General features: G+C 34.4%; 1 protein-coding gene across 1 annotated transcript in view; it reads right to left on the reverse strand.

Annotated features, from left to right (window-relative positions):
- Window positions 1-25,291, reverse strand: part of CSMD3 (CUB and Sushi multiple domains 3) — a 1,221,229-nt gene that overhangs the window by 476,668 nt on the left and 719,270 nt on the right. The window contains exons 14-15 of the mRNA XM_054498903.2: window positions 6,122-6,304; window positions 1,657-1,983 (exon numbers count right to left, since the gene is read on the reverse strand). Coding sequence (XP_054354878.2) covers window positions 1,657-1,983; window positions 6,122-6,304 — 510 coding nt within the window. The remainder of the gene's footprint in view (window positions 1-1,656; window positions 1,984-6,121; window positions 6,305-25,291) is intronic.

Below are 25,291 nucleotides of genomic sequence, written 5' to 3' on the forward strand. Positions count from 1 at the left end.
CAATATAAATGGAAGAATAAAGTAGCAAAGTCTATATGTGTAAAATATATTTTATGAGGTGCTTATAACTTATTATTATATTCATACTGCATTAGTACATGCAGTTAATTTAAATTTTCTCACTAATCATCACTTTGATGCTGGTTATAAATTGTATAATTTTACTATCTGTTCTCCTTATTTTAAATGAAACAATGCAAAAGAATATTAAGGTATATTTTAGAATACATAAAATATGTTTTATATGTATACATATTTTTAATTATTATTTTATTTTGTAATTTTAAAAACTCAATTTTGATTAAGCAGTGTAACTCTAATATACAGTACCTGGTAGATATTTTTTCAGAAAAAACGAATCTCATTAGTAAGCATTAAATAAAATAATTTGCACATTATCAATTAAATTATTTACTATAGAACTGAACCACGAAAAGGGAGACCTATTTCCATAATACCCTGAAAAACTATCAACATTAAAGTTAAAAATATTATGCATTTAAGACAAAATAAAAATTGTAGATAGATAGATGCATATACATGTCTATCTTTAGACATGTACATGAAATATTTTTTTAAAAGTCTCAAAGCAGTCATTTTATACAAGTTTCTATGACACATGTCACTGCTAATTTAACTTTAATAATATGCAATTACATGCTTACAACTTACAGAGACACTATTCACCACTAGTATCATTTTGAAAATACAACTATGTTACTACCTGCCAAAGCTTAACATTGAATAGGTGAGGGTGGGAGTGAAGTGTGAAATTCTTTTCATAAAGCAATAGGAAGAGCTGGAAACTAAATCCTTTTATTATGTGACACTTAAATATTAACTCATCCAATTGGTCAATATCTGACACAGTGTAAAAGCTTCAAGGAAAAGCAATAAAAATTACTAGTATTCTATGGCTCCAGGTATAATATTTGCAAACAGAAGCATTAGTATGTAAGTGTTATTAATCCACTAAGATTTTTTCTTTTTTATGTGATTCATCTTTTTTCTATAATTATAAACATTTTTGCAGATAAATAATACTCAACATCTCACACAACAACATAAGATGTCAAGATAATTGTTCAAAAACCAACTAAACAATAATGGCTAATGTTTTTTAAGCTTTTACTAAGTAATATGTACTCTGTGCTAAATGATTCACATGCATCACCTAATTTATTCTTTATAGCAATCCATTGTGGTTTTACTAATATGGAATTTTAATTCTATGCCATGATTAGTTGTTTAATATCTATTGGTGCATGAATATCTTTAAGGGAAGCTCTATTTCTCTTTTATGTTACATACAAATAACAAAGTATGTGATCTATAATAGGTTTGAGTTTATGCTAAGATATAAATATGTTGGCTGATATAACAATTATAAATATATTGGCTTATATAATAACAATATTTGAAACATATTTCCTTGATATTGGGCCTCTCACAACAAAGGAAATGCATTAATAATAATAGGGAGTAAAACGTGATTGGAAATGAAGAAAGAAATGACCATCCTTGGCACAATGAGATTTACAGCTTTTACAAATTTTCTTAACTAGGAAACAAGAGAACCAATATACGTGATTACTTTTCAACTCAAATTTATAGAAATATATTATATGGGAAAAAAAACCAGAAACAGAAACTTACTGTTGTAAGTGATGTTAAAGCCACGTCCTGACATTGAGTGGTCAGCCTGAAATTCCAATCGCAGTATGTGACTATTACTAGTAAGATGGGAAGGCACCTCAGCCCCAGTAAAGGTTCCAAGAATTGGGGAATCTGGAGAGTCACCATCTTTAACAGCAAGGAAATCAAACTGGGATTCCAGGTCAAAGTCATTGAAAGAAAGATGTATCCGGCTCCCTGGATCAGAGATTATCGTCCAGATGCAATTTAAATTATTTCCATACCCTTCTGGGTAATCAGGAGAAAGAACTGTTCCCATTGGTGCAGTAAAGTTAGACAGGCAGGGAACTGGTGAAATAGGAAGATGATGAAATACAATAAATATTCAAAAATAATATTTCACCTTATTTTGTCATATTCTGCAATTATGATAATCAATTAGCAATATAATAAGATAATATTAAATTATGTAAATTATAAAACAGAACAAAAAGGTTACCATTTTTACATATTGAAAAAGGCAACTAGTACTTTGGATAAACTTAAGGCTCTACCCTTAAATAATGCACAAAAATATAATTTGAATAATAGCAATTTTTTGACACATATCTTGTTTATGTTAGACTGTGTAAAGTGTTCATTTCAGTGTTTAAAAAGTGAAAAAATCTACAGAAGTTCCCACAGAAAGCAATAAGGTTCTTGAAATGATTGAAGACAAAAAATATTATGTGGATATTAACAGAACAAGAATCCGGTAGCTCAGAAAACACTCAGGGTGGTGGTTATCAATGTGTGAGTTCCATTTCTATGGTGGCAATGGATGCTCTGATAGTTTACTACACAAATAAGGAGATAAATTAACTTCTATAACAGCCATTAGTGGCTAAAACCCGAAGAACAGCTAAATGAGAGCTCTTGCATCACACTAAAATGAAGTCTTTCTCCTCCAGTTTTTTTAACTTTTAAAAACATCTGATTTGAAAGTTCACATAGGACATTTAGAAAGCAGAGGAAAAATAAAGAAACAGAAAAGAAAATGACATACTACTCAAAGGAAATCAAAGTTTAAGTATTGATATATTATCTTTCAAAGTTTTCATTACATTTTTTTTTTTTTTCTGAGACGGAGTCTCATTTTGTTGCCCAGGCTGGAGTGCAGTGGCACCATCTAGGCTCACTGCAACCTCCGCCTTCTGGGTTCAAGCGATTCTCCCACCTCAGCTTCCGGAGTAGCTGGGAATACAGGCACGCCCACCATGCCCAGCTAATTTTTGTATTTTTAGTAGAGATGGGGTTTCGCCATATTGGTCAGGCTGATCTCGAACGCCTGACCTCAAGTGAGCCACCTGCCTCGGCCTCCCAAAGTAATGGGATTACAGGCGTGAGCTACTGTGCCCGGCCTTTTATTATATATTTTTGAAAAAATTGAATTCCCTACACTTTGTACTAAATTATGTTTTCCTTATATTTAATATGTGAGTTTTTCAAGTCGAGTTTTTAAGCAAAATTTATACTTACTAGTTAAAACTCTCATTCCATTAATTTATATGGATATATATAAACATTAATCGAACTGTTTTTCTACTGTTTGACATTTAAAATTGTATTTTAAAATTTTTGCAATGTAAATAACACTGACTCTACTCTTGAAGAAAGCTTTTTTTGTTCATTATTTCCTTGGGATACATTTTCAAAAAAAGCACTTAGTATGACAAAGGATATGAATTTAAGCCTCAAAACATTTTGCTAAATTTATGATTTAAAAAGTTATTTTGACGTTATTGAAAAATAACAGAAATATCAGAGAATACAACACCCGTATCAGTATAAAATATTGTGATTATTTTCCTTGTCCTCCATTGATAAGAAAAGTGATAACTCATTGTCTTAACTCGCATTTCTTTGACTACTAGAGAAGTTGAAGATTTCTTACTTTTGTTAGACATTTTTATTTCCTTTTAAAAAATTATCTGCTCATAAACTAATCATTTAAGATTATGATCTCTTAGTTTATAATATGCATAAAACTTTCTCATTATTTTGTTATTTTAGCATCTTGGCATAAATTATTTGTTTTAATTTGAATATTAAAATAATTGCATTTTTTACAATCTTTTAGTGTCATATGTTTTATTAACATTCAGACATTACACCAATATCTATTTCTCTATCTACACAAATATAAAACCATAGGTATAGCTGCATCTACCAACAGGTATATCTCTTTTTATAACTTTTATCATTTTATCATTCAAAAATAGTTTGTACTTTTAATCTACTTATTTTCTGCATAATTTTATGAGTTGAACTAAAGCTTGCAAACTGACAGTCATTGGATTGAATTCAGATTGCAGATGTGTTTGGCTTGATTTTTTTTTCTTCTGCCCCCATAAAAATTTGAAATCACATTGAAAAATCATCATATTTCATATTTAAGGGAAAAACATCTTTTATTCTAGCTTATCTTGAAAAGTTAAGGCACCCCAGTTTCCTACCACTTCCAAAATGGGTGCACACATACTTACTCCTATTCCTTCTTCACACTCTTTCCTGCCTGCATCCTGGAATAATTTGATCCTATAACTCCTGATCTAAATTAAGGGTCAGAAATCTTTTTCTGAAAAGGAGTAGGTAATAAATGCTTTGGTTTTGCAAACCATACGATCTCCTTTGCAACTATTTAATTCTGCAGTTGTAGCTGGAAGGCAGCCATGCACAATCAGTAAATGAAAGTGTTTGGTTATTTTCCAATAAAACTTTACTTAAAAATACACAGAAAGGAGGATGGATTTGGCCCACAATCTGTTTGCCATCTCCTGATCTAAATGATCCCCACTTGGAGCAAGAGCTAACCAAAGACACACTTTAATGGCCCTTATCAGATAGATAGATGCTTATATCATACTTTAAATTCTTAATTATATAAGATGCAGTTTTATATAACTTCCCTTTACAATTTGTTAGTACCACAGTCATAACTTAATATACTTTAGCATCCACAGAAGCACTTTGCTTTTACAAAATTCTTGTATCTACTCCTGCCTGTTTTTTACTTAGCTATATGTCAATACAGTACGTCAAGTTCCCAGAAAAACTATTTTAGAATTTTGACTAAAATTGCAAAGCAATTTCTGTATAACTCGTGTATTTGATATATTGATTTATCATTCAGGAACATGGCTTCTATCTGTATTTCATTCTCATAAAATTTTATTTTCTTGTAAAGTTTTATAATTTTTTTGTATGAGTTATTTTAAATATGTGAGGATTATTTATATGTATTTTATAATTGTATTTTCTGAATGTATTCTCTTTTAAATGTATTTCCAAGTTAGTTATTACTGGTATATAAAACATTATTAATCGCTACATTTTTATCATATATCAGGATATTAGACTTAATTTTAAAATAGTAAAAAATGTTTTCTAGTATTCAAGAATGTTTTAAAAATTGGTTTTAGTCAGCAAAATTTTCAGTATTTTCACTAAATGCCTTTTGGAGTCTATTAAAATGCTCTTAAAACATTTTTATTTTTGATGTGATATATTACACTAATGGATTCTCTGGTATTAAGCCAACGTTGTCCTCCAAGAAGAACACCTAGAATTAAAACTTTTCAACAAAAGTATTTTGAAGTATTACTAAGCTTTAGTAAATCGAATCAGATACTCCTAATATATTTTCTTCTCTTACAAGAACTTCACCAATTAATCTTGGTTAAAGATAAGAACTAAAACATAAGGGGACTATGAAGGGGACGTATGCACTTTTCCTCTTCTAGACCTCCTGAAGAGCAAACACAATATATTGTTATTAGGGAAATTTCTGCCAGATTCTAAAAATATCCACTTCATTTTAATGTATTGAAGACCGCATTTAATTGAGCACACCAAGTGCGTGAATAGGCAATACAAATTATACTTTTGCTGTAGTTAAACTGCAATATCTTAATGTATTTGAATACATTATTTTAATCCAAGCATATTGTATATCATTAATGTTAATGAATTGTATTCTATGCAATATAAAAAAATGGCACCTCATGCATTAGTGTTAACATCTACAAGCAAAAATAAGTTAGTGCATTATACACACAATATAAGCTTTAAATATTTTAATGTTTTTGATTGCAAATAAACATATACTATCTTATTAAAATAAATGAGTCTATTAGAATTCATTCAGATGTATAATTTCCATAAGACGTATGCTATCTAGAAAGTATAAAATGCCATGAAATAAAATGTTGTAAGAACACACGTAATATATATTTTGCCATTACTAAGTGAACTATGTTAACTTTATTTAAATCTGTAATAAAATTTATAATTTGGCATAAGCACACTTGTTAAAGATAGTATCACAAAGTGCTACTCATCCAAAAATAATTACACGGTTGCAGCTCTTTGCAATTAATTACAAAAGCAATTATATGCAAGGACAGGGTAACATATGCTGTCTGGAAGCAAAGCATTTGGTACTCACAGATACAGATGGGTATGTTTGCAGACCATTGGTTATTCTCTTGACAAACAATGGATTTCTCTCCAATTAATTCAAACCCAAACTGGCATTCAAACCTTAAAACATCACGATTAGAAAATCCATCGCCTTCTCTAATTCCATATAAGGGTGTACCAGGATCACCACAACTTTCTTTCTCAATTTCTGGAAAAATAGAAGATAAAAGTCACCGTCCAAGGGTTGCGGGCATATGATACCCATAATACAAGTTAGGTAAATATATGCTCTTTGTTGTGGAGATATTTCAGAACAAAAAATAAATATATTCTCCAATCTTATTTTTTTTGCCATTCTTACAGGCATGATAAAATGATCTTTAGAGAATAATTAGTATATTTCTTTCTTTTTATAGATGAAGAATCTGAGGTTATCAGAGCTAATGAGGTGCCAGAGGCCATGTGCTTAACACAAAAATTATGATAATATCTCAGATTTTCTCTCTGTACTACATATATACATAAATGTACACACACATAGACATAAATGTATATTTCCCTCAAATCCCAGACTTTTCTTATTCTTGTAATTTCTACAGGATACGGTAAATCCCTGAATCATGACCAGGACATGAGGGAACGTTCTCTGTGTCTATACTCCTACAGAAATCAATGAATACCTCTCACCTAGGATCTCTTCCTCAATCTGGTACTTGTTGGTTGAATTATTTTCCTAACTAGACGCCCCCCCCCAAAAAAAAATCTTCTCAAAGGAAGCAATCAGTTTTGAATTCCAAATTACTCAGCTATGTTCCTTAATAAATGTTTCTTGGATGAATGGAAAGAGATTGAAAAAAATATTTTAACACCATTAAAACAACCTTTGAGTTGTATCCAAAGAAACTTCAAATATCTGGGATCATCACTGTTTAACCATGAATGTTAGCAGTAAATTACTGTGGTGGTTGATTTGGCTTAAAAGTCACATAAAATCTTAGTAATACAGTTGTCTTCAAACAAACAATAGTAAAAAAAAATACAAATTTAAAAAATGTAACTTTAAGATAAAGTTATAGTTTCTCCTGACACTCAAATATCAACACATTCCTAGCTCCTCTGTTATCCACTAGCATTGATTTAATGTGTATCTTTCCAGTTCTTTTTTCAAGATGTATAATTCCACACAGACATATCTAATATGTAACATTATAGAAATCTAAAAATTATCTTCATAAAAACTATGCAGTATTGTTTCATGTACATCATACTTTAACTTTTATTATACTGTCAATATTATTTTCTTTCTCCTTTTTAACCAAACAATATGTTTTAGGGATACTTTTGAACATCCTTGTATCCTTAGCAGAAATCATATATGCATTTAAAGATTTCTTTAAAAAACTGGATTTGATTTTATATTTTCTTAGACTTTTTTATCTATCAGGGACATTGTTCTATAACTTTTTTCTTCTGCTCTTCATATCTAGTTTTAATATCAAGGGAAGATGTTAGTAATTTTCCATATTTTACTAGTCTTTAGGTTAATTTGTACAAGAAAAAAATTGGATTCTTGCATGGATGAGTTTGGTAGCCATCTGACTACCATTTTGTTTCTAAGGTTATTTTCCTATTTAAGTGTTTTATGTTGTTGTTTGTTTTTTCTTTTGCTTGTTTCTTGGAGAAGGTTTTGGACCAATATTGGCAACTTATAAACATTAGAGAAGTGACATTTTTCAAGGTTGGTTTAGTTGTAACACAATTGTGTTCCAAGATTTTTTAATATCTCATTTATAAATATGCCATAATTATTTCTGACTTCTAATGCTATTAGTGTTTACTTTCTGGTTTTCTTTCTTCATATTTACAAAAGGCTGTCAAATTTATTAGGTGGCTTAAAGAACCAGTGTTTGCTGTTGATAAATTTTTTTTTTGTTTATTTGTTTGTTTGTTTGTTTTGAGACAGAGTCTCTTACTCTGTCACCCAGGCTGAAGTGCAGTGGCATGATCTTGGCTCACTGTAACCTCTGCCTCCCAGGTTCAAGAGATTCTCCTGCCTCAGCCTCCTGGGTAGCTGGGACTACAGGTGCTCGTGCCACCATGCCCAACTAGTTTTTGTATTTTTAGTAGAGAAGGGGTTTCACCGTGTTGTCCAGGCTGGTCTCAAACTCCTGACCTCAAGTCATTCACCCTCCTTGGTCTCCCAAAGTGCTGGAATTAACAGGTGTGAGCCACCGTGCCCGGCAAATTCTATTGTTTTTATTTTAATTTAAATATCTTTCCTTTTTATATTTTTGGATTCCATCTTCAGTTTTCTTTTGGATTATATTGCTGTTCTTTTTTCTGTTTTCCTGAGTTGAAATCTTGGAACCTTTTTTTAGTGTATTTTCAGCCTTTCTTATTTATTAAAGAATAAAACAAATTTAGCTCTAAATTGATATGGAGAGATTTTATTGTTCACTTGTGAAAAGTTTGTATTGAGAGAAAATAACATAGCCTGTATAAAGTTCAGGACTATCTGTGGTTTAAAGCACCCATTGGGGCTATTGAATCATATCCTTATGAACAAGGGGGGACTACTGTATTTACATGTGTCAGATGCTGTTCCAGGTATCTAAGATACACCAATAAATAAACAGACAAGGATTTCTGCTCTCTGAATGCATGTATTCCATTGGACGTTTGCAAACTATAAATAATAAACAAACAATGTCTTATTTTAGAATGTGATATACAGTACAGAAAAAGAAAAGATTAAACAGGAAATAGGTGTGTTAAAGTGCTAGGTGATTGGGGGTGACACTATTGCTAGGTTCACAGTTTATTACTCTTATACCTTCTTCTAAAAATTGTTTCTGTTATTGAAAGAATAGGTCCTTCTTCATCTGAAAATGTCTTTATTTTGCCTTCACTATTGAATAACAGGGGATAAGGTATAAAATTTTAATTCAAAATTATTTGCCCTCAGCATTTAAAGATGTTTTCCTCTAGTCTTTTATCCATCCACTATTCCTGATAAGAAATATGATACCAAATTGATTTTAATTCTTTCATAATTAATCTGCCCCTTCTCCTCCATTCTTTTAAGAGCTAGGATTCCTTTTCAGACTTGCTGTTTTTAAATATACTCATTTTTAAATCTATTTTTTCTACTAGGTGTTCAATAGATTACTTCTGTCAAATACCTTGTAACTTTTTTTTCAGTTCTAGGAAATTGTTACCATTATTTTCCTTAAAATGTTGTTTATTATATGGCCTCATCTTTCTGAAAGTTGTTCACATTGAATGTTGAAAATTAGGAATCATGTTGCTCAAACTTTCAACTTCTCATTTTTAAAGATTCTCTATTTTGCATTCTAGAAGAATTCAATAATTCCATATGTATATAATACACATATACACACACACATTTATATATTTATATATTATAAATTTCAATTTACTAATTCACTGTTTAGTTTTATTTAATTACAAATTACCTTAAATATTGAAAAATTATGTTGTCATTTCCTAAATATTTAATGACTTTAATGATTATTATTTCTTATTGTTTCATAGTCTTCTGTTATTTTTTTCATAAATACAATTTCCCCCCTTAATTTTGTGAAGGTATCTACTCTAATTATTTTAAAATATTTTCTTATTGCTCTTTTAACTCTGTTTCCTTGGATTTAATGAGAAATATATTTAGAGAGTAGCAGAGTGAACTTTATTCTAATGCAGCATATTTGAAAATTTATACAGTGAATCATAATGGCTGTTATGCCTATGATGAAAAGGCACAGGAGGAAGTAGGGGAGAACAAAACTTGTGTTTGAGCAAGAAAAAACAATGATAACAAACATTTATTTATATGTTTATTTACACTTATTTATCTTAGGAATATCCTACAGCCTCAAAACAATTGTAAATGTTCTCTTTTCATTCTTAGTCATTATTATATATTTAAATACACTTTCTATTATCTTTGGGTTAGTGTTGAGAGTGAGCATTAATCTATTTGAAACCATATTTTTTTCTTTGCTCCATTAACACAACATTCTTTAAAATTAAGAACATATTTTAAATTTAATGAAGCTGTAAATACTCTCTAACATAGACTGGAAACAATACACAGTAAGTAAAGTAAACATGCACCTAGTATGTACCACTGCTTTTGGGTTTTTTTCCTATGCAGCAGTGATATGGTTAGGCTTTGTCTCTCCACCCAAATCTCATAAATTGAGATTTGTATAAAGTCTTAATCACCATGCTATTGTGGAGGACTTTTCATTCACTAGTTATTCATTTGTAAAACCTTTACTTAGTTTCTAATATTTATAAAAAATAAAATAAGGATGGCCAAATAGGAACAGCTCCAGTCTACAGCTCCCAGTGTGAGTGAAGCAGAAGACGGGTGATTTCTGCATTTCCAACTTAGGTACCAGGTTCATCTCACTGGGGCTTGTTGGACAGTGGGTGCAGGAGTGTGTGCAGCCCAGCAAGCGTGAGCCAAAGCAGGGCGAGGCATCGCCTCACTCGGGAAGCACAAGGGGTCAGGGATTTTCCTTTCCTAGCCAAGGGAAGCTGTGACAGATGGAACCTGGAAAATCGGACCACTTCCACCCTAATACTGAGCTTTTCCACTGGTCTTAGCAAATGCTAAGTCTCTCCTGACGCTCAAATATCGACACATTCCTAGCTCCTCTGTTATCCACTAGCACCAATTTAATGTGTATCTTTCCAGTTCTTTTCTCAAGATGTATAATTCCACACAGACATATCTAATGTGTAACACATAGAAACCTAAAATTTATCTTCACAAAAACTATGCAGTATTGTTTTATGTATATCATACTTTAACTTTTATTATACTGTCAATATTACTTTCTTTCTCCTTTTTAACCAAACAATATGTTTTAGAGATACTTTTGAACATCCTTGCAAGGCTGGTTTAACATATGCAAATCATTAAATGCAATCCAGCATATAAACAGAACCAAAGACAAAAATCACATAATTATCTCAATAGATTCAGTAAAGGCCTTTGACAAAATTCATCAGCCCTTCATGCTAAAAACTCTCAATAAATTAGGTATTGATGGGACGTATCTCAAAATAATAAGAGGTATCTATGAAAAACCCACAGCCAATATCATGCTGAATGGGCAAAAACTGGAAGCATTCCCTTTGAAAACTGGCACAAGACAGGGATGCCCTCTCTCACTACTCCTATTCAACATAGTGTTGGAAGTTCTGGCCAGGGCAATCAGGCAGGAGAAAGAAATAAAGGGTATTCAATTAGGAAAAGAGGAGGTCAAATTGTCCCTGCTTGCAGATGACAAGATTGCATATTTAGAAAACCCCATCATCTCAGCCCAAAATCTCCTTAAGCTGATAAGCAACTTCAGCAAAGTCTCAGGATACAAAATCAATGTGGAAAAGTCACAAGCATTCTTATACACCAATAACAGACAGAGAGCCAAATCATGAGGGAACTCCCATTCACAATTGCTTCAAAGAGAATAAAATACCTAGGAATCCAACTTACAAGGGACGTGAAGGACCTCTTCAAGGAGAACTACAAACCACTGCTCAATGAAATAAAAGAGGACACAAACAAATGGAAGAACATTCCATGCTCATGGATATGAAGAATCAGTATCGTGAAAATGGCTATACTGCCCAAGGTAATTTATAGATTCAATGCCATCCTCATCAAGCTATCAATGACTTTCTTCACAGAATTTGAAAAAACTACTTTAAAGTTCATATGGAACCAAAAAAGGGCCTGCATTGCCAATACAATCCTAAGCCAAAAGAACAAAGCTGGAGGCATCACGCTACCTGACTTCAAACTATACTAAAAGGCTACAGTAACCAAAACAGCATGGCACTGGTAACAAAACAGAGATATAGACCAATAGAACAGAACAGAGCCCTCAGAAATAACACCACACATCTACAACCATCTGATCTTTGACAAACCTGAGAAAAACAAGCAATGGGAAAAGGATTCCCTATTTAATAAATGGTGCTGGGAAAACTGGCTAGCCATATGGAGAAAGCTGAAACTGGATCCCTTCCTTACACCTTATACAAAAATTAATTCAAGACGGATTGAAGATTTAAATGTTAGACCTAAAACCATAAAAACCCTAGAAGAAAACCTAGGCAATACCATTCAAGACATAGGCATGGGCAAGGACTTCATGTCTGAAACACCAAAAGCAATGGCAACAAAAGCCAAAATTGACAAATGGGATCTAATTAACTAAAGAGCTTCTGCATAGCAAAAGAAACTACCATCAGAGTGAACAGGTAACCTACACAATGGGAGAAAATTTTTGCAATCTACTCATCTGACAAAGGGCTAATATCCAGAATCTTCAAAGAACTCAAACAAATCTGCAAGAAAAAATCAAACAACCCCATCACAAAGTGGGCAAAGGACATAAACAGACACTTCTCAAAAGAAGACATTTATGCAGCCAAAAGACACATGAAAAAATGCTCACCATCACTGGCCATCAGAGAAATGCAAATCAAAACCACAATGAGATACCATCTCACACCAGTTAGAATGGCGATCATTAAAAAGTCAGGAAACAACAGGTGCTGGAGAGGATGTGGAGAAATAGGAACACTTTTACACTGTTGGTGGGACTGTAAACTACTTCAACCATTGTGGAAGACAGTGTGGCAATTCCTCAAGGATCTAGAACTAGAAATACCATTTGACCCAGCCATCCCATTACTGGGTATATACCCAAAGGATTAAAAATCATGCTGCTATAAAGACACATGCACACGTATGTTTATTGCGGCATTATTCACAATAGCAAAGACTTGGAACCAACCCAAATGTCCATCAATGATAGACGGGATTAAGAAAATGTGGCACATATACATCATGGAATACTATGCAGCCATAAAAATGATGAGTTCATGTCCTTTGTAGGGACATGGATCTTTGTAGGGACATGGATGTTTGCATCATTCTCAGCAAAGTATCACAAGGACAAAAAAACCAAACACCACATGTTCTCACTCATAGGTGGGAATTGAACAATAAGAACACTCGGACACATGAAGGGGAACATCAGACACTGGGGCCTGTTGTGGGGTGGGGGCAGGGGGGAGGGATAGCATTAGGTGATATACCTAATGCAAATGACAAGTTAATGGGTGCAGCACACCAACATGGCGCATGTATACATATGTAACAAACGTTGTGCACATGTACCCTAGAACTTAAAGTATACTTAAAAAAATAATAAGGTACTAAGGATATAAAGACAAATAAAATGTAGCCCCTGTCCTTAACTGAAGGCACAAAGGAGGTATTAGCTAAGTCTCCTTGGAGTTGGAGGTTGTAAAAGAGGTAAAGACTGCACAGAAGAGGTAACCCTAAAGCTATTTTCAGAGTTAACTCACTGAGTCGACTAAGAAAGACAAAAGAAGGAAAAAGTATCTTGAATAGAGAGGGCAGTATCAGAAAAGGTATAAAGCCTTTTTCTTCCCTTTTCTTTCAAAGTGGAATGGGTAGAGTTAGGTGGCACCAGAGGTTGAGGAGATAGTAGGGTCAAGTACGTGGTATTATGGATGAGGGCCAGAGAAGTAGAAGTGAGGCTAAAAAGGCAGCCTGTAAGGTTGGGAGGTTAAGTATATGTGAAGAAGGGTGAAAATCAGAAATATTGAAGATAAGGGCAGACAGACTTCTCACTATCAAAAAGAGCATTTACAAATGTAGAAACAGAAAAGACTACAAAGAACCCTAAGGGGTTAAACTGAAATGTTAAAAAATGGTGTGAACTCAAGTTTAAAATATGAATAGAACTAGATATGAATGGGTGTATATACATACATATGTCATGCATACACACATATGTACACATATGTGCACATATTTCCTAGCTGCATCCACTGAGAGTCCTGAAAGTAATAAAGCTCTATAGAAACAAGTATATTGAGTACACAGGTGTTGGTTTCTACATACCATTCTTCACTAAAGGGCACCAGGGAGGCTAATTTTAGGGGATGGACAAGGAAAAAGATAAGATGAAGCTGGAATACCTTGTTGTGCCAAAAAACGTGGGATGTACTTAAAGAATGATGGTGGGGACATATCAAAAGGACATAGAGGCCAGCTTGAAGAAGCTCCACTGGCTATTCTGGTGCAATTTAACCATCAAACAAAGATAATGGCATAGTACAACACATTGAATAAAATTTAAATGCATTCATCCATACCGATATAAATAAATAAATGGGACAGAAGGGAAAACTTTTTCTCCATAAAGAGGTGAAAGGTGAAGCTGGCTGGGCTTCTGGGTCAGGTGGGGACTTGGAGAACTTTTCTGTCTAGCTAAAGGATTGTAAATGCACCAATCAGTGCTTTGTGTCTAGCTAAAGGTTTGTAAATGCACCAGTCAGCACTCTGTAAAAACGCACCAATCAGCACTCTTTGTCTAGCTAAAGGTTTGTAAATGCACCAGTCAGCACTCTGTAAAAATGAACCAATCATCACTCTATAAAATGGACCCATCAGTACTCTGTAAAATGGACCAATCAGCAGGATGTGGGTGGGGCCAAATAAGGGAATAAATGCTGGCCACCTGAGCCAGCAGCAGCAACCGGCTTGGGTCCCCTTCCACGCTGTGGAAGCTTTGTTCTTTCCCCCTTCATAATAAATCTTGCTGCTGCTCACTCTTTGGGTCTGCACTACCTTTAAGAGCTGTAACACTCACTGCGAAGGTCTGCGGCTTCACTCCTGAAGTCAGCAAGACCACGAACCCACCAGAAGGAAGAAACTCTGGACACATCTGAACATCTGAAGGAACAAACTCCAGACACACCATCTTTAAGAACTGTAACATTCACCTGGAGGGTCCGTGGCTTCATTCTTGAAGTCAGCGAGACCAAGAACCCACCGGAAGGAACCAATTCTGGACACAGAGGGACAGTTAATAAGTACAGAATAAGTGGGGAAAAAAAGAGAAAATTAACATTTGGCAACCATCACACTGGTTGTGGATATTTGGCTGGATGTTTGATAAAAAATAAGATATTACCTCTCTGAAACACATATAAATCACAAAGGTGAAATGGGTGATGTTCTCATGAAAAATCCTGGAAGACATCAATTTTACTAGGTGACTAATGATCACATAGGGCGTATATTTGGATATATTGACGTTGTTTGCCTCCTGGTGTGATGTCCTGAGAGGACAAGCATCATTTTTGTGGTACCCCTGTCAAGAACGTGTGGCCTATGCCTGGATATGGGAAAAGATTGTATGGACCCAGATTGAGGGATATATCACAAAATAAAAGGCTTGTACTCTTTAGAGCCATCAAGGTCATGACAGATAGGGAAACATTGAGGAACTCATCCAGATTCAAGGAAATGAAAGAGAAATGACAACAATGCAATGCAGGTTCTTGGATTGAATCCTGGACAAGAAACAACATGTGTGTGTGTTTGTGTGTGTGTGTACGCGTGCATGTGTGTAGTTAGTGAAATTTGCAAGGGGTTTGTTAATTTGTTTGGAAGTGTTTTATTAATGTTGATTTTCTGATTTGTATGGTTGTTTTGTGGTTACATAAAGGAGTTTTTTTGTTTTGGTGCAATTCAAACTGAATATTTGGGAATGATGAGCTATTATGTTTGCAACTTGTTCTCAAATCATTCCGTAGTGGTTTTAAAACATGTCTGCAAATTCTTTGATGCTTCTATCAAAAGGTAGAGTTGGCTGGGCGTGGTGGCTCATGGCTGTCATCCCAGCACTTTGGGACGCCAAGGAAGGTGGATCACCTGAGGTCAGAAGGTTGAGAGCAGCCTGGCCAATATGGAGAAACCCCGTCTCTTCTAAAAATACAAAAATTAGCTGGGCATGGTGGCGGGTGCCTGTAATCCCAGCTACTCAGGAGGTTGAGGCTGGAAAATCACTTGAACCCAGGAGGCAGAGGTTGTAATGAGCAGAGATCGTGCCACTGCACTCCAGCCTGGGCAACAAGAGCAGAACTGCATCTCAAAAACAAGCAAACAAAAGCAAAAAAACAAAAGGTAGAGTCAAATTCCCCTCTTTTTGATTATTGGCCAGTATTGTTGCCTAGATTTTAATGAAGAGAATAAGACAGAAGTGACACTCATGACCACTTCTATTGGCTTCTCTTCTAATGTTACCAGTTGTCTCAGGCTCATGCAGGCTTAAGGACAGAACAACCATGGTAACAGTTGCCGTTTTCTTGTCGATTGCAACATAAACTATAGCAGCTCCAGTACCCAGATTTGACTCCACAGGAACACAGGAATCTTCCCACAGGGGCTGGATAGCAGCATCGAATTGTGGAGAATTTAAAGCCTGAGAGATGAAATTTTACCATCAAGGAGCAAGAGAAGAGATGGGAAGGAGACCAGTAGATAAATTTCTAACACTTCCTCTCCCAAAACAGATGGTTCTAAAGCACAACTGGTCCACGTGGCTCACATAATTAAACATTCAGCTGTGTTTCTTGTGAGGCTGTGGTCAGCTCAGTAATATACCACCTTATATTTGATTCTCCAATTTCTGTGTTTATATAACTTTCCCCCTCTTTCTTGCTGTCTTAGAAATACACCTCCCAAGCTCCTCAATAAAATATTAGTCTATAATCTTTGCTTCAACTATGTTTTCTAGGGAATCAAAGCTAATACAAATGAGTGACCACTGGCAAACAAATTGGTAGACAAGGTAGGGGATTAGAGTATCTTAAGGTTGAAACATGGATGTAATTTCCAGGAAGATAAGACTATTAGCTGACATTACTGATTTTTTTGAAAAGGGGATTGCTGAATACTATAATCATTTTAACTCATGTAATTTTTATTGCAATGCTATTAGCCAGTCACCATTATTTCCCATTAAAGGATGAAAAAAATGAAGTTCTGAGAAGCTGACCACAGCTATATATGTAGAAATAGCTCAACTGAGATTCTACTCATGCCCACACTCTTTTTATATTGTCCCATGATAATCGAGAGAAAGAATGGAATGAGACACTGTAAGCCAGGTACTGGGGAAAATGAGGGAAAGGAAAGGATACCTTGAGTCCAGTGTTGAAAGGGAAAGGATGGTCATATTAATTTTAAGAAATTTTTTTGTCTCTACTCCTTTGGCCCACCAAAGTTCCACCCTTGCACACTCCGAAGGTAACTTGGGAACTATTTAGATCTCTTCAACTTCCTTACCATAGAGGGCCCTTCATGATCTCAGCCTTTCCTACCTCTCCAGTCCTGTCTCCCATCATTTTCCCATAAGCAACCTAAGTGTTAGACATGTTGAAGCACTTGTTGTTCCCTTTCAACCTCTGTGCCCTGAGGCATGACATCTTCTCTGCTTGAAAAGAAGGCATTCTCCGAGTGTATAAAACATGAAGAAATTGCTATTTATTTCTTAAGGTCAAACTATACATCTTCCATAATGAGTGCCCTGAGCTTGCAAGCACTGTTAATTGCTGTTTTCTTTGGGCTTCTATAAGCCTTGGACATACCTATATTGGTACAAGTATTTTATTATAATTATTGATTTACTCATCTGTCTTTTTCCCATGAGTTTATATTTATTTTTATTTATTTTTTACTTTGATTCCCAAGTGTCTAAACACTTACATATAATTTATGTATCACACGGTTCTAAGCTCTTACATTTAATCCTGACACAGCCCTATGAGGACCCCAAAAGTTAAAGGATTTGTCCAAAGACACACAAATTTTAAGTGGCAGAGCTGGCTTTTGAATACAGTCAGTGTCATTCCAGGATATGAGTTCTTAAGCACTATACCCTCTCTCAGAGCCTAATATTCAAGAAACAGTTGTGGAATTTATAAAGAAGGAAGAAAGGCAATCAAGAACATACAAAAGTATATGGTCCTCTTAATAAATAATATAAGCAATCACAAAATCTCATAGTTAGAGAAAATCATAGGATGATCCATATTTCAGCTACGTCTTTTGAATGATTTAAATTGTATAGTTGTCTTGTAATTGAAAGATATGAGTGTTGGATATCTTCTGTTTACCCACTAAAGCCATTCTGCCCCTTCTCTGCTTGCTTTTTGCACTTCTTTTCTACTTCCAGGGTTGGGGGTAAAGGCTGATCCCCATGGTCCCATGATAGCCAGGACCCTATGCTCTCAGGCTTTCTGTGGGTAAGAGAACAGAGAGCTATCGGGCAGCGAGCAGCATTTTGGTAGGAGAGTAGGGTGAGGTCAGGAGGAGAGTGAAGTAGGGTATTTCCCCTGAGTTCCTTCTTTGCCTGATCGCTATGTGATGGCTGTGTCCCGTTAGTGAAAGCCACACTTATGTAAGGCAGCCCACTCCATACCGCTGTCCTCCAAGCTGTGGTTATCATTTCTGAAGCTACTAGTGGCTCCCTGCTGTCAACAGCTAGAGATATGGTACAATCCTTTGTTAGTTTCCTTAAGCTCTACCCCCACACACCCAGTATGAATGTGTCATTTGTTTCCTGCAGGGTTTCCTACTGATACAATATAATTTATCATTGAAATATCAATTCAACACACAAAAAATTTAGCTAGCATCCTACTGGTACTTGATTTTGTTATAATAATTTTGTCTTTCAGTATAGAAAATGGGGTTGGTATTTCTTTAATACATCTTGCCTCCACTGTCAGCTAAATATCTGTGCATCATCCACAACTAAATTTGGAAGAAACAAAGTGAGGATCCATCCCTAGGGTGAGAGGTCAGCACCCATAGAGAGTAGCACATGATTCTGCTCTTTTTTTTTTCTTCCCTGCTGTGCAGGCAAAGAAATCAGAAGCAGGGGAAGAGGTGCTGAAATAAATTAGACTGGGAGGTCAGAGGAAATAAAAGCAGAGCAGTCAGAATGCTCTCATGCAGTGAGTTCAGAGCAATATTGGAAATATAAGTTTAAATGACAGTGGCTAAAATTTGTAGAAACAAGGCTTTTTCAACACTTTTTAAAGTGACCAAGTAACTTTGATCCTTGATGGCTAAAGTAATAAACCCTAATTTTAAATTCAATCAGATTTCCAGCCAAAGAATAGCATCTGGCCTTAAAGTGACATAGAACTACTCATTGATCAATCTCTGACTTGACAACAGTTGACACTGTAATTCAAATACTTCACAGAGACACTGTGTAGGTTAAAAGAAAGTGATCTGTAAAACTTGCAGTTTTGCTGATTCTTAATGTTAAGAAGCCTTTTGGGAATCTCATTACCTCAGCAACGGGTTTACAAAGGTTGTGAAATATAGAATCATGCAGCTAGAAAAGACCTTGTGAGTTAAACCATGTCTCACCTTCAAGCATCTCAGACAAATGAGACTATAGTCAATATTTAGAGAGGTTTTGAGGAGGAAATCTATAACTGCCCACAGAAAGTAATGAAAGACATATTTACAATAATAAATAAATGTGTGAAGTGTTTTACAATCATGATGTAAACACTGACATTTAAAATGTTTCAGATTGGGTACAACAATTTAATAAAAATATGCAAAGTTTAGAATGGCAGCAAGTATGCCCTGGGACAAGGGTTTCCATTTTACACAGAGCTAATATAGAACATCTATAGCTAGTAGTTAAATCACGCACTCTTTTGAGATATAGCAATTAGAGACACTCTAAAAAATACATATTTAATTATCTCTCTCTCTCTCTTTTAGAAACAGGCTCTCACTATGTTGCTCAGACTTGGTTTCGAACTCCTGACCTCAATGATCCCCCCACCTCAACTCCTGAGTAGCTGGGATTACAGGCATGAACTACCAAGCCCAACAAGAATATTTGAATATGTTTAACAGAATTCGGAACTCTTTAACCGTGATAAAAACTATGCTTTTCTTTGACTCTAAATATAATGTTACTTGAAATATCATTAATGTGAAGTTGTTTTTATGATTGCACTGAGTATTTATGACAAGCCATTTCTATCGTCAACTCGGTTCTTAGATCCAAGCCAAATTTACAGGATGGCTAGAAGACCTGCACGAAATATCTGTGGACAGACAAGGAGTCTGCCAGTCTTCATAGGTAAGGGACCTTTGAATTTGGATTATGTAGCATTTTGCTGCAATCCAATGATTATCAGAATTTTTTCTGGTTGTGAGTTTCTGGGAGTTTTATGCAAGACTCTGCTTAATAATTGTAGCTCCATCCTCTCTCTCTCAAGAGAATACATTGAAATACACAAGTGTGGGATTAAGCTTATTTTTATGGATAAGACTAATTGTTCTCTAGCTTAATTAAAATGAAATACATAATTTACAAATGTAGGCACTTCAAACATTATTTATTAGTAGTAATATATTTCCTGAAACCTCATAACACTTTGAAACGCTCCACAATGTGACAATTCCAAAATCAAGAACTAATGCTCTAACCTAATAGTTCCCCAGCTTATAAATTTATTTCATGTCCAAAACAATTAAATGGGATATAGTGGGAATGAATTTAAAAAATCCACACTTCTTGATGATTATAAGTGGTTTAGTTAAGGAAATGTTAAGGCTAGTCTCATCAACTTTAATGTATGATCAATTCACTTCAGTTCAATATTTACAGAGCATATACTGTGTACAAAGAACTGGGGTAGGAACTATGGCTGCTGAAGTAGTTCAGGACATGCTACCCCAAAATATTGTTTATTTTGAGATGAAGGCACTTGAGAAACAGCAGATACGAACTTTCTGACCTCCTCTCTTTTACCTAAAAACAAGCCATGAAATTTCCCATGAGAAAAATATCCTAGGAAGAAAAGAACATCTTTATCACTAGAGGGTGGAAATCAACACTGAAATGAATCTGCACAACAAACTTGCTAAAATAATCTCTACCTTTGACTAGTGTTCTCCAGTATATCTTACTTACTTCCCCACACATTAATGCCCCAGCCCAAACCCCTTGTCTTCTCATTTCTTCACAAATTTATGATTTCTTTGTCTAAAAAGTATATAAGCTTTCTGCTCTTGTCACTTCTTTGGATCTTCATTTCTTGAGGACTCTCATGTACATATAAAATTTTTATAAAATGTACATGCTTTTTCTCCTGTTAATCTGACATGAGATATCATGTCAGTTTCTTAGGCCTAGTCAGATACCCTAAAAAGGGTAGAGGAGAAATTTTTCCTCCCCTGCATCACAAAAAAAGATGCATGCCATAATCTCTGCCCTTAAAAAGATGCATGCCATAATCTCTGCCCTTAAAAAGATGCATGCCATAATCTCTGCCCTTAAAAAGATGCATGCCATAATCTCTGCCCTTAAAAAGATGCATGCCATAATCTCTGCCCTTAAAAAGATGCATGCCATAATCTCTGCCCTTAAAAAGATGCATGCCATAATCTCTGCCCTTAAAAAGATGCATGCCATAATCTCTGCCCTTAAAAAGGATACCATCTAAAAGAGCTGCCAAATAGATGTATTCAGAATATATTTTAAAATTCTCTGACACACATTTTTCAAGATAAAAAATGGACTATACTCTGGTCAACACCCTTGCTACGAAATGTACGTTTTAAAACTCTGAGATGATTTCAAAAGTTTAGTGCATTTCTTATACATTCTGACTTACTGGGTATATTATAGTTTAGACTATTAAAGATGAAACATGAAGTGATAAGGGAATCCTCCTTGACTTGCCTTGAGGTAGCATTTTAAAAAAACTTAGCCCATTGTTTATATACTTAAAGTTCTTCAAAGGAACTCCTTGACATTTGTCCTCAGTTTGGGACTAGGTACTGTGTCTGTGACAAATGGACAATGTAACAGTCCACTTGAGGATAGGAAACTCAGATATATGCTCAAGGGCATTTTCATTGTAAAAATCTCAAATCAGTAGATTCCATCATCCAGTGAGTCAGCTAATTATAGCTTCATTATCAAATTTTCAGATACTCTGACCTTTCTTGTTCACACATTCATTCATTCATCTATTCATTCAAATATCTATCACTATTCAAAAAAAAATCTTGAAATTGTACTATGTCCTAAATGTTGGGAAAACAGAAGTGAATAAGACAATTTATTATTGCCTACTAAGAAGACAAGCATATAAATACATAAAAAGTCTAATAAATAATGTAATTTTATCATAAAATGTATTGGGAATATGGAGAAAAAAATAAACAATTCTGCTAAGAAGTAGAAAGACAAAAAAGATTATAACAGAAAGATGAACTAAGATTTGAAAGATTTGCATGGATGTGTGTGTATTGGGGGTGATGTAGAGGTAGCTCATGGCTTTTTAGGTGTGGAGAGTAGTTTGACCAAGGGAATGATAGTGTGAACAAAAGAGCACATTTGGAAAAATTCAACAGCTAAGTAGAACTAGAGTTCAGATGCAGGGAGGGTTAGGTAAGACACGAGACTAGAGAGATGTGGGGCTACCCTTGTGTCCAATGTTGAGGGCCTTTGATCTTATTATAAGGAGAGAAAACCATTCTGGCTGTGCACACCAAATACTCCATACATAGCAACTGTCACACTATTATCATGTGAAATGAACTAAACTTGATATACAGTCAATTAAAGAGACATGACACTACTTTCTTAGGAGTTTATAATCTAGTAATAGAGCAGTAAAATGAAAGTATCAGGAAACATTTCTTTTTATAAAAAGATTCAACATAGCATTGTTCACTTGCAACCTTACTTAACCTGTCTATTTTTTAAACATTTTCCTTTGAAGTACCTTGAATGAAAGAACAAAGTGGAATATAGATTTTTGTCTAAATCCTGTAGCTACCTGTTTAAAAGAGTTTGCAAGCAGGGATAGATCAATATTTTTTGAACTATAATAGCAATCAAAGTAAATGGATTTTTCTTTTGAAAGAACCTTAACTGCATACAGCCCAATAGTCACCATCAAAAACTTTGAAACATTATTGCTCTTACTGTATCTACTAGACGGTAAATGAACTTATAATTATCTGGAAATATAACTTTGTATATCTATAAAGCAAGTAAGAAGGATCAACCACTCTTACTTATTATGAAAGACTACATTAAGAAAAGTGACAGTGAAGCAAGTGAGCAGAAGATGCCTTTTGCTTTAAAACTAATCATGTTGATACTGTGTTAGCCCTTTATAAAATTAAAGGGCTATCAGCACAACCTCTTTCAACTTAATAAACCATTATTGAGACTGCATCTGTGCTGAGCTAATTATTGGGGGTGGTAGTGGTGGTGGTGGCGGCGGGTGGTTTCTAGATGAATGGGACTAGGTATTTTCTCAAGGAAATAAATACAACAGTTAAACAGGCAATTTGGAAAATTGGTGATGGGTTTAAAAACAACAATATAACAGTAGGTCTTTGGAGCTGATTTCTTTCCTCAACCTTTGAGGGTTGTTTTGAAAACTACTTCTCTATTGTGTTTGTCTATCTTTCAGGCTCCTGGGGCTCTGTGTCCAGGAAAAATTTATTCTCAAAAGAGAATCCTGAATCAATAATCTTTAGTTTGAATTTGAAATAACAGGTAACTTCTTACTATTATCTGCATTTTAACTCTTATAAATTCTAGAAAGAACCCTATAATTTTAAAAGAATATTAAGTTGTATTTGGGATATACTGTTTGGCGACTACAAAATAAATTTCAAAAATCAGATGTTTGGCCTTATTTATTTAACAATAGTACATGCCAGACATAGTCTGCACATAGGCTGTAAAATTTAAAAAGTTGACCAAAATAAAGATTCTGTATATAAAGAAAATTATTAGTTATATGATATACAATTAATTTAATAAGGCAATGTGACACAAATGGTTGTTATTTATTCAAGGTGTTTTAGAAATTCAGAGGGAGAAAAAGTTATTTTCATGTTGAAACTAGGTGAGTGTAGGGATGATTACAGGAGACTGATTCAAGAAAGTTAAATTTCATATGGTCCCTAATGAATGAAAAGGACTTTTGTATATGGAATTTAGTAATTATAGTACAGAAGAAGAAGGAGGCACATCAAAGTTTGAAAGGAAAAAGCTTTCAAGATATAAGTGGAAAAGTAAATTATATCCAGATGGTAGAGAATTTCTTACATCTGGTTATAATGGAGTTAATTGTGTAAGAATGGAAACGATATTAGCAATTTTAGAATAAATAAGAAACAAAACTAAAACTAATCTTAAATCTATGAGAAGAGCAGATGCAAGAAAGGAATTGGGATTCATTTTGGAATAATTAAAGGAGCACAAAATAAAGGATATTAGAGTGCAGACCAAAACATGGTAACAGACATGATAAAACTTGCAACTTGTTTGAAGTGGGAAGTGCAGAAGGAAGATTGAAGGTTAAAAATAATATAAAAATATATGGCAAAGTAACAAGTTTTATGGGTTGTTAGGGTAATGCTTTTTTTTTTTTAATCTGAAGGACTGAATATATATTGGAAAACCACCACACCAAACAGGACAATAGAGCAAAAAAACCTACAAAAAAAAATCCAGGGAACTAAACCACAACCTCTGCAACAATAGAGAGCAAAAAAGGTCGGACTTGGTCAATGACAGCAAACTTTTTTCATGTTTCTTTCCACTTCCAACTTAGGATCAATCAAGAAAGCCAAATGTGCTGCTCAGACTAACCTGGTAGCTAGCTTATCTTCAGCTTCCCCACACCAAAAACCTCCAGCTAAAGCATAACTGAATCCTTCCTTCTTTATTAACTAATAAAGTTTTCCCGTTCTCCTGACTGCCTTTAAGTCTCTGTCAAAGACAAGTGATGGTGGCTGGCTCCCTTGCTACAGAAAGCTCTGAATAAGTAGCCTTGATTTATTCCCATTTGCATGGTCTTCATTTATTTCCAACAATCCCAGTTCATAAACACATGCCAACAAACACACACAAAAATAAATAACTGCAAAATATGTTTCATAGTAAAATACATATCCCTATAAATGTATTATAAGTAATGCCTTCTGAAATTTTCTATTCCATTACATAAAAAGTAAATGTTAGCCCCAAACCACTAAAATTATTTAATGGCCCATTAACCAATATGACTTTTGTATTGAAAAATAGGTGTACACATATTTTCTAAAGCATATGTGACCCCACAGCCATCTGTTCACTGAGTATCTCTTAAGACTTGTTTCCTTAGGACACCCTTGGGGAAGGCTAACTACATTTTGAATAGAGGTTACTGGAAGAATAGAGATGTGATTAACAAACAATCAGAATAAACACTTGGTTTT

This window comes from Pongo pygmaeus, chromosome 7, assembly GCF_028885625.2.
Source record: "Pongo pygmaeus isolate AG05252 chromosome 7, NHGRI_mPonPyg2-v2.0_pri, whole genome shotgun sequence".
Taxonomy (NCBI): Eukaryota; Metazoa; Chordata; class Mammalia; order Primates; family Hominidae; genus Pongo; species Pongo pygmaeus.